The sequence below is a fragment of the Vombatus ursinus genome, unplaced genomic scaffold (assembly GCF_900497805.2).
Source record: "Vombatus ursinus unplaced genomic scaffold, bare-nosed wombat genome assembly UNPS02006779.1, whole genome shotgun sequence".
NCBI classification, from domain to species: Eukaryota; Metazoa; Chordata; class Mammalia; order Diprotodontia; family Vombatidae; genus Vombatus; species Vombatus ursinus.
This window is the reverse complement of record NW_020946557.1, coordinates 7,609,823-7,627,575: the sequence shown is the minus strand read 5'-3', so window position 1 is coordinate 7,627,575 and position 17,753 is coordinate 7,609,823. Positions and strand designations below refer to the sequence as shown.

Genomic DNA, 17,753 nt, shown 5'->3' with positions numbered 1-17,753 from the left:
GGATAAATTACTCCCACAGACTAAAATTCTTTAAAGGGGGAGGGGGAAGAAGAGGATGGAAATCCATGTTGTTCCTTCCTCTTCACTTAAATTCCCTAGATCTGCCTGGCCAGAAATAAATTTTCTCTTTTAAAAAACAATTTTTTCAGACTTTTCTAAAAACCAAAAGGCTTTTTAGCAGTTGTCTTATGTACACCACTTCTTTACTTTGCCTTGGAATCATTTCATATATATGTCTTGATGCCTCAAATAAAGAATAATGTCTTTAGAGACATTGTTGAGAGTTGAAACTGGAGTCATGGGACCTGAGTTCAAACCCTAGTTTGCTCTTTACTCTGGTGTGCCTTTGGGCAAGTCACTTAACCTATCTGAGTCTCAGTTTCCTCAAGTGTAAAATTGGGGGAAGGGGCAGGTTGGCCTTTAAGATTGAAGCTTTAGGTCTTCTATCTTAAGGAAAGGGGGCTATGTTCTCTACTCCTTTTGTTTTCCACTCTCCAGTGTTTGTTGAGTGAGTGAAAGATCTAATAAATGGTGAAAGGAATGAAGCTTTTTAATGCGCATGGTGAATGAGAGTTGTGGTACACATATAGCAACAGATTCCACATTATATAACTATTCTTCATAAACTCAGAAATGTTTGCATAAACAAATTATTTTGTCTCCAAATAAATGAAACCCTCTGAACATGTCATAAATAGTTTAACTTCTCTCCAAATAACTTGAAAGTAAATGACAACTCATTTATTTAAGGTTGTGGCTTTTACTTTTTATCCTCCAGGTCTGGTCCTAGCACTCTGAGGTTAGCAGGTTATCAAGCGTCTAAAACAGAGATCAAAAACACTGTTTTGATATCATCAAAGTTAAAATCTTGGTTTTTACAAATATCCTTTGAACTCATTTTTAGTTGTTTTAGTGTAACCTATTTCCTTCCTGAAATATTTAGTGTAAATATTAAGTGTTTATGAATGGAAAAAAAAATTATCTACACCAGTGGCCCAGGTGACATCATGCCTGCTGTTCCACTGGCACGCATTTTTTCTGTCCAGAGGGTTTCTATTTAAAAGACATATAGAAAGTAAATATCTTTCTTGACTCACAGATACTCATCATAATGCTCTATAAAGTCTGCTATTAAGGCAATAAGGTTGGGACTAAATCATAGCCACTGTAGCTATACCAGGAGAGTCAAAAGAAAGGAATAGTCTACATTATGAAACTAAATTTTATTCTCTAAGTGATAAAAATTATGTTGGAACAGCTTGTGCCAATACTTGCTTTCACTTAAGCAGATATGAGGGACCAACACTGCAATGTGGTGTTGCCAAACTGCAATCCATGCATGACTTAAAATAATCCCACTTATCAGCCTTATGAGTATGTACACTAAATCCTATTATAACATTGCTCATTGTTACATAACTTTGGATACACAACAGATCAAATTATGGCCCTGAGATATGTCAACTATGTACAATAAAAGCCTATTTCTGCATCCCTAAACCAGCTTTAAAAAGAAGTTTTGCAGTTCCAAAAATGGTCCTTACACTCATATATTTTTGAATATACTCTTACTCCTAAAAGAATAGGGCAAAGATAATGAAATAAACATTCTTGTTTTTTTCTCATGCAGAACAAACTGTTATTCTTCCAAGACAGCTAGATGAGTGCCTCTTTTCAAGGTCGTTGCTGCTGATCTCCTAAAAATGAAACACCAAGACATAACAAAAACACCACCACCTAACTTCCTAAACAAGTAACACATTTCTAGGACTCAAAACTGAATTAATTGTTTAGGTTAGGTCTTTGAGAAGAAAACACTAAAATATTTCACTCTATCAATTAAGGAAGCTGTAAATGTTGATACTATTCATCATCAAATGTTCTATCCTCTCCCCAACCTTATTTGTTCAATTTTGCAATAAAATTCAACTCAGATGAACTAGTATTATTGAGAAGCAGTCTGGAAGAGTAGGGGAAAAAACCCCAGAGGCTGGAGCAGGTATCAAAAGACCTGCATTCAACTCGTAGCTCCTATTTCTCCTACCTGTGTGATAGTCAACAAATAGAAATTTCTCTGAGCTTCAATTTTCTCATCTGTAAAACTGGTGTACTACTACTGACCTTCTAGGGTTGTGGGAAACAGCTTTAAAATTCCTAAAACACTAGCTTTGCCATTTACTACATGTATGACCTTGGGTAAGTCAAGTCACAATCTCTCTGGGCCTCAGTTTCCTCATCTGGAAAACGAGGGGGTTGAACTAAATGACCTCTAAGTTCTTTTCCAACTCTAAACCTATGACTCTTTACAAACGTGAGCTGTTACTTAAATTATTATTGTTATTATAGTAATTGTAATCTCCTCATTCAAGCTCTCAAATCTAAGATTTGATGTTAAATTGCCTTCATCCTTTATTAGGGTCCTTGACACTCTCAACTTGTATAATACTTTACAGCAACTGAAATAGTAGCCGTAAGAAATGCATCACAGTCCATCAGTCATCTGTAGTGACATGTTTAATTTAAAGCCAAATTATAAATGTTTACATAGTCACTGCTAACTTCCTCCCAGAAAGCTGTTGTTCAAAAAAAAAAAAGTCTAGTTAATGGATTGGATGGACATAGATCTAGAGATTTATTTAGAAGCATGTTTAAGAGCCTTAAACACACCAGCATAGTAAGTTTTGTAAGCTTTGGTTCACCCATCTCTTGCACTTAAAAAGTAACCCTTAATCTGTATTTCATGACTTGAAAAGTAAAGAAAAAAATAGTTTAAATTGACTGTTATTTGAATACCAACTATATGTATACTGTGGTACACATAGTTCCAACATTTAAAAAGGTAATTTGATATTGGGGGGCGGGGTTTGGGAACAGTGATTTTACTGATATAGGGAATTTTAGGCCAAAATACATCAATCAGTCCACAAGCACTTACCAAGCACTTCCTTTGTACCAGGCATTGTGGTAAACTATGGGTTTACAAAGAAAGACAAAACAAAAAGAAACATCCCAAAGCCCCATCCCAGTCCTCAGGGAGCTTACATTCTAATGGGAGGGCCAACATGTAATTTACAAGTTATATAAAAAGTAGAGGAAGGTGGTCATCTGAATGTGGGATAAATGCATTAACAGGTGATGAGGAATGGGATTAAAAGGTTTCCTGCAGAAGGTAGAATCTGGACTAAGCTTTGGAGGAAGCCAGGGAAACTAAGAGGTGGGGGTAAGAAGGCAGAGCATTCCAGACATGGGGGATAGCCAGTACAAATGCACAGAGATCAGAGATGGAGTATTATGTTCAAGGATCAGCAAATAGGTCAGTGTGGCTGGATTGTAAAACATGTAGAGGACACTAATTTGAAAGAAGACTGGAAACGAAGGAGGTGGCCAAGTTGTTAACAGCTTTAAATGCCAAAGATCATTATATTTGATCCCAGAGATGAGAGTGAGTCACTGAAACATCCTAGGAAGGTAAAAGGGATGAGGGGTGACATGATCAGACCTACACTATAGAAAAATCACCTTACTGAAAAATCACAGGGGATCATCTAATGTTCTGTAATACATGACCTCAGAGAGTTGCTGGAGTACTTGGAAAGTAGGTGACTTGACATTCAGCCTGAATGCTGCCAAAGGTGAGACTTGAACCTAGGTCTTCCTGACTAAATCAGGCTCTCAGTCCACTGAGCCATGATGCCTCTCAAATTAACATATTCATTTTCACAATGAATTGCTAATAATTCTTAATTAGCACCACGAATTAATGCTTATAATCTTGCCAACAACTGTCACACGGCACTGTGAAAACTGCCATATTCTGGTTTATTTTTAGTTTTCTTTCTGTTTTATATAAGATGGTCCAGAAGGGCTCACTGATCAGGTTCTTTTAGAGTCACTACTCTTAGATAATAGCAACATTACTTGTCAGGTGGAGAATGAGGAAGAATCAAAGGAAACTGAGGCAAAAAAATATGACAGCTTGTGTATAAAAAGCATCCCCTGGGGTCAAATTGCCACAGTGTAGTCTTTCCCTTCTTTCATTCATTCAGATTAGACAGCTAATTAAGAAAGATTAACAAATCATAGTTGCACACGTCTCAGAGGATTGCTTACTACTTTAATCTGGTGGATTCTCAGCCTCAAGGATAAACTAGGTACGGATTAACTAGGTCAAATCATGCATGGCACCCAGATCAGTCAAAAAGAACAGGCTAAGAGAGGAGAGTGGATAGACAACAGTTATTGAATCAATCATAAATGCTAAAGCTAAAGCAAGTCAACTGGCTTCATAAAACTAAAGGGGTAGGGAAGAACAAGGGTATTCATCACTTTGACTCAGAGATTCTTAACCTGATTTGTACCATGGGCCCCTTTGGCAGTCTGGTGGGGGAAAAAAAAGACAAAGACAAAAACAAAAAAAGATTCAGTCAATAAACATTTAAGCGCCTACTATGTTCGAGGCATTGTGCTAAGCACAGTGAAACCTATGGACATCTTCTCTGAATGTTTTTGAAGAATTGAAGGAAATGCTGAATTTCAGGTAGAGTTTAGTGAAAATAACGATATAATTTTTCACCCAACCCTCTGAAATCTATCTTAAGAACCCTGGAGAGTAAGTAGTCGGAATGGGGTTCATGGACCTAAGGTTAAGAACCCCTGCTCTAATTTATCAAAAAGAAGCACAGTCTGCCTACTACCACCTTTATGTTTCTTTCACCAAGGAATGCCACCACTTTAAATGCGGTTTAGCTAACGTATGACTATGAGTGCCAAAATCATTTGATTCCTGCCCCATGGGGGCTTTTTACTAAATCATTTGATACCTGCTCCATGGGGGCTCCCTGTCTATCACACACACACACACACACACACACACACACACACACACACACATACATACAGAACAAGCCTGTCCTTGCGCCCAAGTGCTTGGGGCTGTGACATTTCTCAGAAGGCCCGCAGCCAGGGAATCGGAATTAAACTGAGAGCTAATTAGTAGGCAGACTGACCACGAACAAACAGGCAGACTCGTTTTGGTTTTATTCTTTTGGATTGTTCATTTGTGGGGCTGGCGGAGAGCGATGAGAAACACTCGTCCCACAGGAGCTCTTTTCGTAAAGCCGCGCGGGTGTCTGGGACCCCAGGATTAAGGGCTGAGGTTTGCACGCGGGCTGCCTGGCACAGGATTTGGAGAGGTGTCGGCGGCTAATCCAACTTCCTTCCTCCCTCCATCCCTTCAATCCTCCTCGGACCCTCAGCCTCAGGGGTATCTCGAGCTCTGGGTGGCGGCCGGGGCCAGCACCCAGCTAAACTCGCCGAGAAAAGTTGGGGTTTGCCCCGGGCCGGCGGCCGCTCCACTCACCTAGTTTCTCCGCGCGCCCGGCCAGCGGCGCCGCGACCCCGAGCAGCAGCAGCAGCAGCAGGAGCAGCAGCAAAAGCAGAGACCTCAGCGTCGGCAGCAGCAGAGGGGCGAGCGGCGGAGGACGCGCTAGGCTCCGAGGCGCGAGGTCAAGGCTGCCCCCCCAGATCATGGCTCCGCCGGCGGAGGACGCCAACTTTCTAGGCACTCCCCCTTCGACAGGCAGCCTGCACTTTCCTCCTGGCCAGCAGCTTCAGCTGGCAGCTCTGGCCTCCAGCTGAGCGTCCCTTGCTCTCCCCCCCTTCTCTTTGGGCGGGAGTTCGCGGACGGTCGGCCAGCTCAGCAGGACAGGCTGAATCGGATCCCGCGCCACCTCAGCCGTTTATCCCTTACAGAGCAAACTCCCCCAAGCAGGCCGGCAGCCTAGTCTCTCTCCTCTAGCTTCTCATTGCCCCAAAGGAGGTGGGGGGCGGGCAAACCCCGACATTCCCATTGGAGCCTCCCCTCTGCCCAGCCCGCGCTAGGGGTGCCTCCCTCCCGTGGCCACGCCTTCTTCAGGGCAGGAACATAAAAAGGAGGAAGTCGCTCTCCTAGGTCCGGCAAGGATGCTAGCTGTCTGTCTGTCTGTCTGTCTGTCTGTCTGTCTCTGTCTCTGTCTCTGTCTCTGTCTCTCTGTCTCTCTCTCTCTCTCTCTCTCTCTCTGTCTCTGTCTCTGTCTCTCTCTCTCTCTCTCCCTCCCCCTCCCCCACCTTTCTCTTCCTTTCTTTCTCCTTTCAATCCTTTCTCTCTGTTTCTCGTTTCTTTCTTCTCCCCGCTTATATGCTCTCCCCTTCCCTTTGCTCGCTTCTTTCTCCTCTCCGCTTTTCTTCATGTTTCCCTGTCTCCCCTTCCCCATTTTTCCTGCCCTTTTCCAGAAACAATATAGCACAGCTGAGAGATCAGTGAACCTGGAAGTAAAGAACGTGTTCAAATATGGGCCCTCATGTATTTAACTGTTTGTGTGACCTTGGTTAAGTTCCATAATCCTTCTGGGTCTCAATTTCCTCATCTATAAAATGAGGGGGGTTGGACAAAATGATTTCTAAGGTCCCTTCCATCTCCAAATATATGATCTTCACCACTCTTTTCCTCTTCTCCTTCTCTTTCCTCTATCACTCCACCCTTTCTTACCACTTTCCCCCTTCATCTTTTATTTTCCCGTTGCTGTCCCTCAGATGTGCAGTACTCTGAAACAAGCAACAACCTATTGTTACCTGTAAGACTATATGACCTTAAGACCCCATAAGGAAACAGCTGCTTTTGTTTCTAGGGCAAAAGTGTTCAAGTGCTGGTGTTTCAGAGAGTGTGCACAGCACCCTCCCAAAGACATGGTTCTGTGAGCCCCTCCATTGGAGCTATGTATACCAGAATACTTAATGATTTGAAAGGATGATGATTAGAACCAAAGTTCTACTTCCTCTATGAAGCTTTACTTGGCTACTACAGCCCCCGACTGATACTTTTTTTTCTGAACAACTAATGCACTTATGGTCTGTGCCACACAGTTTAGCACTTAATTATATGCTGCTTTGTTTGAGTTTTTTAATTATTACATGTGTTTTAGTGTTGTCCCTACAATTAGACTTTAAGCTTATGTATGGGGACAATAGAACCACGATAAACATTTTTAAATGTTTGCTTTGTGAAACATTTTTGTGGAATCTTAGAACTAGACCTTAGATCATAAACCTCTCTTTCAGTTTTGGTATTACAAGTCATACCCTACTCAGATTTTCCTTCCTTGGATACAGTCTACCTTAGATGAGCCTCTAGGCTCTTGACTTCTCTCTAACCATTGTTCAGTCAGGTCTGACTCTTCATGATCCCTTTTGGGGTTTTCTTGGCAAAGATATTGGAGTGGTCTGCCATTTCCTTCTCCAGCTCATTTTGCAGATGAGGAACTGAAGCAAAGAGGGTTGAGTTACTTGCCCAGAGTCACACAGCTACTAAGTGTTTGAGGCCAGATTTGAATTTAGGAAGATGAGTCTTCCTGACTCCAGGCCCCACACTCTCTCTACTTCACCACTTTAACCATATAATCACCTTAAAGTTTACAAAGTGCTTTACACACATTGTCTAATTTGACACAACAACCTGCTGAGTGTGTTCCCCATTTTTATGTAAAATGATTTGTGTAGAATAATCCCCATTTTACAGAGGCTCAGAGAGCTTAAGTGACTTGCCCATGGTCCTATATCTGGTAAGCAGGATTTGTCTTTTATATACCCTTAGTCTAACACTGTATTGCCATAGTAAATGAGCTTAATGAATGCTCATTAAATCCAAATGAATTGATTCCAGGTCTAACCTAAGTCCAAGTACTCTTTCTCCATCAACTCAATAATAATAATGGATGTCTCTCTCTTGAGTTCAGAGCCTTCAAATGCTAGTTCTTTAGTAAAGTATTACCCAAATTAACAAAATCACTTCTTCCTGAACACCACAGGAATGCACCAAATCACTAAATCCTAACCTCTTCTCTTACTGCTCCCATCTTAAAGCTTTTATCTAAATATAGATCAAGGAATTGGTAGGTTCATTTCTTTTGTGTAATCATGGCTTTCATTGAGGAGGCCATATAATTGTCTCAGGCTGGATGCAATCAGTGCAATACCCTCTGCTGATAGAAGCATCTGCAGTACTTGAGCACCTACAGGGAATCGTTCCATTTGGAAGAACACCTTTAGCGTGTTCTTAAACAGGGTCTCCCTGTTTTATACCTTACTTGAGGTTAATAATCCAATGGTCATTGAACATAATTGTCTGTTTGCATTTGTCAGACAATCAAACAATCTGAAGAAAGGTTTAGAACTAGAAGGAACCCTATAGGTCATTTAGTCTGATAGCTTCATTTTACATATATGGAAGCTGAGCCCTGGAAAAGTTAAGTGACTTATCCAAGGTCACACAGGGAATAAGTGCAGAGCCAAGATTTAAATCCAGGCCTTCTGACTTCAAATTCAGTCCTTTTCCCAATACACCATGCTGTCTTTCATCTTATTAACCTTATGAGTTTTTTTTTGTTGAAGGAACTCTTTTAAGATTACATTTTGCTCTACTGAGGCAAATACTTTACTTTGTAATGAACAAATAATAAACAATCAGAGATCTCATATTTTATGCACTTTTCAGTCAAATGTGTGACTATAAAGTTATTATCTACCATAGAAAATAATTTGCAGAATCCTTTTGGTTCCTTCTCAAGTCTTCAACAAGGTTATACTTGATATATGTGTATATCATTCTCATAGAGATTTTATAAAAGTGGGAAAGTAGGTGTGTAGGTTGGGAGTTACCAATATTTTCTTGATCATCTTCTTGAGGTAATATCATCCATGATTATTTCCATTCTTTTGGCATGTCCACCCAGAGGCATCTTGTAAAGTGATCCCTTAAGGCTTTTGAAGTGATCTGAAGGGAAATGGAAAGATACGCAAGTGGTTAAAAGCATTTTTTCCAATGATGACCTATGCACAAGAGGTGGTGGAAAGGATGTGAAGGAAATACAGATGATTGTGTGATATAAAACCAGGCATTGAAAGGGTTGCAATCAGTACTGATAGATGGAATACCCACATGATGATATTCTCAATTGAAGTCAGTCAACAAATATTTCTTAAGTACCTACCATGTGCCAGGCACTGGGGATACAAAAAGGAGGCATAAGATAGTCCCTGCCCTCAAGAAGCTCACAATTTAATGAGGGAGAAAAGAAGCAAAAAAAATTTGCAAACAAACTATATACAGGATAAATAGGAAATAATTAAAAGAGAGAAAGCACTAGAATTAAGAGAGGTTAAAAAGACTTCCTGTAGAAGGGATTTTAGTTGGAACTTAAAGGAAGCCACAGAAGGCAGTATGTGGAGATGAGGAAGGAGAGAATTCCAAGCATGGAGGACAGCCAGAGGAAATGCCCAGAGTCAAGGGGTGAAATGTCTTGCTTATGTAACAGCAAGGAGGCCATTGACACTGGATCTAATGGCAGAGATTAAGGTGTAAGAAGACTGGAAAGGTGGGGAGAAATGGTGTTAGGTTATTAAGGGCTTTGAACACCAAACAGGATTTTATATTTGCTCTTGGAAGCAATTAGGAGACACTGGAGTTTATTGCCAGAGGAGACTTCTGAGTTACATGGTAGGACCCATGTTTTAGGAAAATCACTTCAGTGGCTGAATTGAGGATGGATTGGAGAGACTCGCAGCAGGCTGACCCCACAGCAAGCTATTACAATAGCCCAGGCATGAGGTGATGAGGGCCTGTACCAGAGGAGAGAGGTGCAAAGGTGAAATCAACAGGCCTTGGTAACAGATTGAATATGAGGAGGAAAAGATAATGGGGAGTCAAGGGTGACACTTAGATTTCAAACCTGAGGGACTGAAAGGAAATGTTGCCTTTGATAGAATGAATATTCTAAGTAAGAATGTTATGCTACGTGATGTGTATGTGTGTGCATTTACTAAATGTTATCTCTATAAGCTTACGTATACAGCATTCCTGAGTAAATCAGCATAGATTGTCTGCACTATAGATTAGGATAATGGGGACAGAAATCATTTAGTTCAACCTTATCATTTCATAGATGGGAAAACTAATAATGAACAAAAAAAACATTTTTAAAAATACTCTGTGCAAAGCACTGTGTTAAGCTCTTGAGATGCTGATAGAAAAGTAAGACACTCTTTGTTCTCAAGGAACTCAGATTCTACTAGAGGAGCCTACACATGTGGAGGTTTTCTGTGTTTTTTAGAGCAGTGGCAGAGCAGATGGTAATGTCTCTTCTTTAATGTCATTTCCACTGATAAAGTGATGAGTGGTTTCTGATGCTGAATCACTTAACAGTACCAGAGACACTGATTGCAAGAACTTTCTTTTCTGGGTCTTCAATAGATGTGACTTCAGCACCTGCAGGAGCAGTTGCAAGGCTGCATCTGCACAAGGGTTGCTTTCCTGGATAATGACTGCAGTCAGTGGACTTGGAAGCATTGTTGCTGCTGATGCTCTTGGGTTAAGGGTCCTGGACTGTCTCCATAGAGGTCTGAGGGGAGGTGGTGGTCAAGATGGCAGTGATGATTTGACTGACTGGATACATGCTGCCTCTATGTGTCTCCTTCAGGATGTCTTAATGCTTTTGATAGACTGGTTTGCTTGCCCCATGGGAGGTACTTGGTTGGAAGTTGGTGAGTATGGCTCATCCCTTCTCCACAGAAGTTGTTTCCCTAAATGATAGTTGTGGGGGCTGGGCTGAGTGAAGGACTAGTGGTCTGGAAAATACTGCTGCTCCCAGGGCGCCTGTGTTTATCTGTCAAAAATATGACCCAGAGAGATGAAATGAGCTGCACGGAGCCAGTTAGTGTTAGAGCTTAGGCTAGGTCCCAGGCCTCCTGACTCCTAACCTTGTCCTCTATCCAGTACACAGTGTATCCTCCCCATGCATTGTACCTCTTTGTCCTGGACAATGGCTAGAACAGTAGGCACTAATTAAATACTTGCTATTTGTCTGACTCTCTGAACTTGCTTGGCTCTAGTCTGATTTTCCAGGATCCTTCATCTTAACATATTTGGTTACATGCTTGGTATACAGAGTTTGAAACATTGATGCTTGTATGAAACCCTCTATATGTCCTAATTGATTGCGTACTATGTACCTTGTACATGGTAGGCAATTAATAAATAAATGGATGAATGTTATTAGCTTGTAAACTCCAAGAGGGCAATAATTAAGTCTTTCCCCTCTTTTAGTACAGTTTCTTGGGCCAATATTTCTTACTCCCTATACTGGGACACAACAGTGCAGTAAGCAGGGACTTATGTACTATTTCTCCACACAATCTTTAACATCATTCGCTCATCAAGTATTTATTGAACCAGGAGCCATCTCCAGTAATCCTGATCTATATCTAGCCACTGGACCCAGATGACTCTGGAGGAGAAAGTGAAGCTGGTGATCTTGCACAGCTCTCCCTTACTCAAATCAAAGTCAATTGCAAGTCATGTCATCAACTCCCTGATGTCATGGTCCTCTTTGAGAATGAAGGACAAGGGGGCAGCTAGGTGGCACAGTGGATAGCGCACTGACCCTGAAGTCAGGAGGACCTGAGTTCAAATCCAGTCTCAGACCAAGCACTTGACACTAGCTGTGTGACCCCGGGCAAGTCATTTAACCCCAATTGCCTGAAAAAAAAAAAGGAAAGAAAGAGAATGAAGGACAAATGTGACAACAACAATTTATTGAATCTAGCACCGTGTCCTGCACTGTGAAGAATACAAAAGTGACCCTGACCTTCCCTTTTTGATGGTTAAAATACTCCCATCAGGGAAATTCAAGTTAAATTGTGTTTGGTATTTTGAGGCCCTTGCAAATAGGTTACAATCAAGCCTTACACATGATAAACAGTTAAATAACAATATGTCACATATTGATATGTGATACAGTGCCAATATAACTCATAGCTATAATATATAAAAGAGCAGTTAGGTGGTGCAGTGGACAGAGCACTGAGCTTGGAGTCAGGAAGATCTGAGTTCAAATCTGGCCTCAGACACTTACTAGCTTTGTGACCCTGGGCAAGTCACTTAACCCCTATTTGCCTCAGTTCCTCATCTGTAAAATGGGGACACACTGGAGAAGGAAATGACAAACTGCTCTAGTATCTTCCCAAGAAAACCACTTGGATGAGGTCACAAAGAATCAGACACAACTGAACAACTGAACACCAACAACAATAGGTAGTATAGGAATTCTGAAAAAGAAGAGATCCTTGTAGACTAGAACAATTAGGTAAATTTCATGAAGGAATTGGGGTTGCAACTGGACCATGAAGAGGAGGAAAGGACGTCTGGAGGGATAAATAGCGAGAGGACAAGATATTCTTATAGGCCAGAGCTTCCCAAACTTATTATCTTACTAACCCCTTTAAAAAAAAGAATACTCAACCCCCATCCCAGAAATCTACTTTCTTTAACCCTTTTATATTTTTTAAAAATTTGTGTCATTTAAAAAAATAAAATTTTTAAAAATGATGCATCTTAAATTTAATAATTTATTGTAAATTTGTATGTTTGTTCCAGCATTGAAATTTTGGTGATGCAATATTGCTTCATGAAACCTTATAGTATCATATTACAAACAAGTCATTACACTGCACATGCTGGACTTCCCAACAATGCCTGACCTGCTTTTTAAGACCTGTTGGTGGACTTGACCACTGTTCAGTTATAACTTACATTTTGTGTGTTTATTTGGGAAATAATGTAATCATTATGACTTTAACCCTTGAAACTCGTATGAATGGTTTTTCTTCAAAATTTTCTTCTCTTCTCTTCTTTCTTTATGCTTCCACCTCCTCCCCATTTTTATTCAATGCCCCCTAATTGCTCCCAAGGCTACTACTGCCCCCCTTGGATCAGTTCAATGCCCCCAGGGGGTGGTATCGCCCACTTTGGGAACCTCTGCATGTAGGCCATGTACTCCTTGGTTACATTAATTTACATCTTTATCACATACTGTCCCATTTACCTTGAATAAATTCTTTGAAATTAGGTTTTTATAAACACAAAGAATTGCTCCTAAGAAGCACGATGCATATAGCCTGAAGTATTGGACCTGGAATCAGGACGACTTGGGTTTGAATCCTATTTACTAGTTGTTTAGACCCAGGAAAGTTATTTAAATTCTTTGAGTCTCAATTTCTTCATCTTTAAAACGGGGACCTTCATAGCACTTACTTCACAGATTTGTTGTGAGAATTAGATGAGGTAATATACCTACATTTCCTTCATACACCTCAAGTGTGTCATATAAATGCCAGCTATGATCATACTTTTTAAGTAGTCACATAGATACATAACTCAAGAACATTACATAGATGATCACATAGGGACACATTGAATTTCATCCTAATTCCTATTGCCTCTTTTCCTCATTTCTCTCCATCTTTTCTAAATGAATGGTCTGTCTTCCTCCTCAGTATTTGACAGAAGCTTACCCATTCAACTCCACGTGTTATGAATGAAACAAAGACAATGAGATCATTGTCTACCAGGTAGGAATTCATGTGGTTTGAGATCAGCAGAGAGTCTCCACGGTAACCATGTGCATATCAGGTATCCTTAGTGGGAAGGAGGTAAACTAGCATAATAGAACCCTGTGCTAGGTGTGTGAAAGAGTTGAGTAAAGATGGGGGGGGCAGGTGGGAAGGGAAAAAGGGAGGCCAGCTTGAACCAAGGTTTTTAGCCTTTCTTTTTTTTTAATTTCAAAACATTCCTGTTTTAGAAGGGAGCCATGATGAAATATCTGGAATTTCTGGAAAACGGAGTTTTCTCGATTATGTTTTTATTGAAACAAAACAAAAAAGAACTCTCATCTAATTTGCATAATTAAATTTAATCATGCAGAGTTTTTAATGGTAGATTTGTATGTATATTTTACCCTTGAGTCAGAGGTCTTTGTTAAATTTCAGAATGACAAGAACTTAGAAGGGACCTTAGAAATCATGTAGCCCAACCTCCTCATTTTACAGATGAGGAAACTGAGGCCCAGAAAGGTTTAAATGACTTGCCTAAAGTTCTATAATAAGTAGCAAAGCCCAGACTTGATTCCAAGTTCTCTGATTCCAAATCTTGTAATTTTTCTACTGCAACCTACTCCTAATTTAATTTAACCACATAACTCCAGAGCTCAGAGTTCAAAGAGTCATCTTGTCCAGTTTGAGAGAACCACTTGAAAGCACTTAAAATAAATCATTGTTCATCTTCTCTAAAATCTCAGGGATGGAGCTTCTATAATTCTTTTACAGTGGTCTGTGCTGGGTTTAACTACCCATTCTACTCCTTTGTCCTTAGAGAATTCTATCTTATTTTTAACTTAAATTTCTTGTTATAGTATTAGCTATTTTTTTCCCTAGTTCTTTTTTCAATGAAGATAGAGAACAGTTGGTCACTGTATGTCTTGTTGAAAAGAAAAAAAAACCCAAAAAGTATGTCATGCTTAGGTAATTTTGAATTAGAAAAGAACTGTCATTCCAGTGAGAGTCCAAAGCAGTTAGAAAGATTCATACACTTTCATGGTTCAACAGGGAAAAAGGGCATGTCAGTTCAAATTGAAGATCAAATTAATTTTGCCCTGCATTTTGTAACTAACTCCATTATGAATATAGTAATAAATGAAGTCCTCAGATATAAGGCTAGTGGCCATTGCAAGCTTCTCTCTTGTTGTTCCCGTCTCTAATGCCCATTACTGGTTTGACCTTGTTACTTAATCTCTTGAGGCCTTAGTTTCCTCATCTTTAAAATGATGGGGTTGGGCTAAAGGACTTTTGTGGTCTTTTCTAGTTCTACATCTATGATCCTTTGAAATCCCTGCCTCTAGCCACCCTTTCTCTACTATAATCCTAAACTTGTTGACTGCTCCCCCAAAATAATTTTAATCAATCACTTTTCAGCTGGCATTTTCCTCTGACCCAGGGATTTCAGATGGTGATTTTGGCTCCCAGCTAGTCCTTACACAAACAAAATTGTTCTGTGGGCTTTCTCCACTTGATCCTATCCTACTGCATTGACTTACTTCAGGATTTGTTGGCTCTTTTATCTCTGACAGAGTAGTATTCTGCCTGCCTACCTCCTCTGATACTATACTGTCACTAAGGCTATGCCAGGCTTCTAGGGCAACCTCCTACATTAACCCTCCCTTTCTCTGCCTAACTATCTCTTCTGGTCTTCAGAACCTTCACATTCTAATATTTCTGGGAGGCATTATCTGACTGACTGAAATTTCCTCTCTGCCCTGCCTGTCCTTTAATTTCTAAACTCTGACCTGTTCTCTTGCTGCTAATCCCAAACTTACATATTCCAATATATATGAATCTTGTGCTATTTTCATAGGCATGAATAAATTTGCAAAAGTTCATCATTTTATGTCGTAAGTTGAGTGTGGAAGAAGGCTGATGTTTATATTATGGATTTCCCTATCTTCCTGGTATTTCGTTCTCTGGCTTGCACCTAATAATTGCTCTCTCTCTCTCTCTCTCTCTCTCTCTCTCTCTCTCTCTCTCTTTCTCTCTCTCTTTCTCCATATATTAGTATATATATATATATACATACACATATATGTTAGTATATATATATATATACTAATTTAATAAGTTCACAGCTATAGTATTTTTAATAGTGATTAATTAGAAACAACTCAACACAGGCTGTGCCAACTAGTATATCAACATGATGGAATATTATATAGCTACTTAAAATGAAAAGTATAAGTTGTTCAATCATTTCAGTCGTGTCTGACCCCATTTGGGCAAAGATACTGGAGTGGTCCGCCATTTCCTTCTCCAGCTCACTTTACATATGAGGAAACCAAGGCAAACAGGGTTAAGTGATTTACCCAAGGTCACATAGTAGTAAGTACCTGAGGTATATAGTATATAGGGCTACATGGAATACATGGAAATGTGCACATGAAATAGAGCTAAGTGAAAAGGTAGAACATGTAATTGGATGTTAACATTCAATCTCTCCTGAAAAGTCACTTAAGTTCATAATGATTTTTTAAAGCACTGGTGGTAATTGTGGATGAATAGACTGTTCCTCATCCAAAAACCACTCCACCCACTTTTCTTTTCTAAAGCATAGTGTTTCTAACTTCACCACTCTTGTTTCAAAGAAAGGCCTACATTTAGCCAGATGTGCAGATGAGTAGGTCAGCTTGAGAACTGACTCCACTTTTACATAAAGTGTCTTTCCTGGTCCTTTTCAGGTGTTAGCAATCACATTTTATGATTTAAAAAAATCATGACCCACATGTCCCATCAGGAGAAGAGTTTGGGTCACAAAACACAAAGAATGAGAAAATGTTGAAACTGAGAGGATTGGGAATCCTTTCTTGGTGGAGAAGCTGTTTTCAAGTGAAGAGCCCTGAAAGGGGCTTAATTATGAAGTTCTTATTCATGTCAATGGGCCTTCTCCCTGAACATAGCTAGTAGAATCAGGCCCTTGAAATACACACTTTTCAAACACTCTTATTTTAGTTCAACATTGTTTTGTTTTGTTTTGTTGTGCTTGTCTAGAGTTATTATTTAATCAACGTAGGAAAGCACCTCTACCATTGTAGATTAGCAATCTGTCTGCTATTTACTCTCTTAGTGAATTGCCTTGATTCCAGAGAAGTTGTCGTCTTGCCCAGAGGGACACAACCAGTTGCTGTTGTTGTTTGTCCTCTATTTTCAAAGAGGATCAAAGACATCAGGAAGATGATATCTTGACTTGCAAGTGAATTGGATTTAAGTGAGGCAGGACTGTGCAAAGTCACCAGCTTTACTCTCACCTCCAGAGCCAACTGGGTCCAGTGGCAAGACATGGATCAGGACAACTAGAGATGGCCCCACATGCAGTGGGAGACTTTGGCCTTTTTAAGCTAAGGTCTTTCCTGGGACTCAGTTTGTCTGAGGCAACACCCATTCAGTGATTAAGGTTAGACCAGAAATGAGGCAAAAGAAGTCCTCTTTGGCCTGCTCAGAAAAACAAAACAAAACAAAACAAAACAAAATAAAACAAAACAATCTGGAAGGAAAGACCTTCAAGGTTTCTGGCCAGAACAGAAACAATTGCTATTTACGCTCACTCTGACCCAACAGAACCCAAACAATGTTGAACAGAGGCTTGGGTAGAGCCCCATTATTGGCTAATTAGTGAAAGCCAGGGTGATTTGGATTTTAGGTATGGTCAGGTAGCTCCATTAGAATTCCAATGGCTTGTCAGAAGGACTTGAGTCCACGTCTTCCAGATGGAGGCCTTGTTGATTATTCACTACCATGGTATCACTCATTCACTCATTTTAGTTGTTATGCTTATCTAATTCATCAGGAAGTCCTTTGACAGTAGATAACTGAATGTAAACTTTATCTAGGCAGAAACTATATTTTATTTGAATTTTATATTTTTCTCAACTTGGCAAAGTAAATATTAAATAAATATTTGTTGATGTCATCCACCCATGTTCTAGTCACTGTGTTGTTGTTGCTGTTGTTCAAAGACACTTGTCTCATATGTCCTCATGATTCTCCCTGAATCAACTTCCTTGAAATCTACATGGAGAGACACCATCTGCCCCACAGTATCCTCCCGATGAAGAGATGCTGTCTAAGGAGGCTGGTGTTATGTATACGCTCTAGGCCCTCATTATCCTTATACACAGTAGTGTGCTGGTAAATGTTTAACAGTTAGATCTACAGAGAAAGAAAAAATGTAGCAGGACATACTTTTAAGTTTACTCTGCATCATTAACATTTTGTTTTCACTTTCTTAATTCTAGAGTTACACCATCAACAAAATAATAAATTAAGCCCCAATTTATAGCATTTGA

At 39.9% G+C, this 17,753-nt stretch overlaps 1 protein-coding gene across 2 annotated transcripts in view; it reads right to left on the bottom strand.

Annotated features, from left to right (window-relative positions):
- The window catches only part of DCBLD1 (discoidin, CUB and LCCL domain containing 1), a 102,844-nt gene extending 96,994 nt beyond the window's left edge, over positions 1-5,850 (bottom strand). The window contains exon 1 of one of the 2 annotated variants that reach the window (XR_003567935.1): positions 5,360-5,850. Coding sequence is in view for 1 of the 2 variants with exons in the window: in XM_027848683.1 (XP_027704484.1) it covers positions 5,360-5,528 (169 nt within the window). In the remaining variant the exon portion in view is untranslated. The remainder of the gene's footprint in view (positions 1-5,359) is intronic. The other variant, XM_027848683.1, reaches the window with a different exon arrangement.
- Between the last annotated feature and the right edge of the window lie 11,903 nt (positions 5,851-17,753).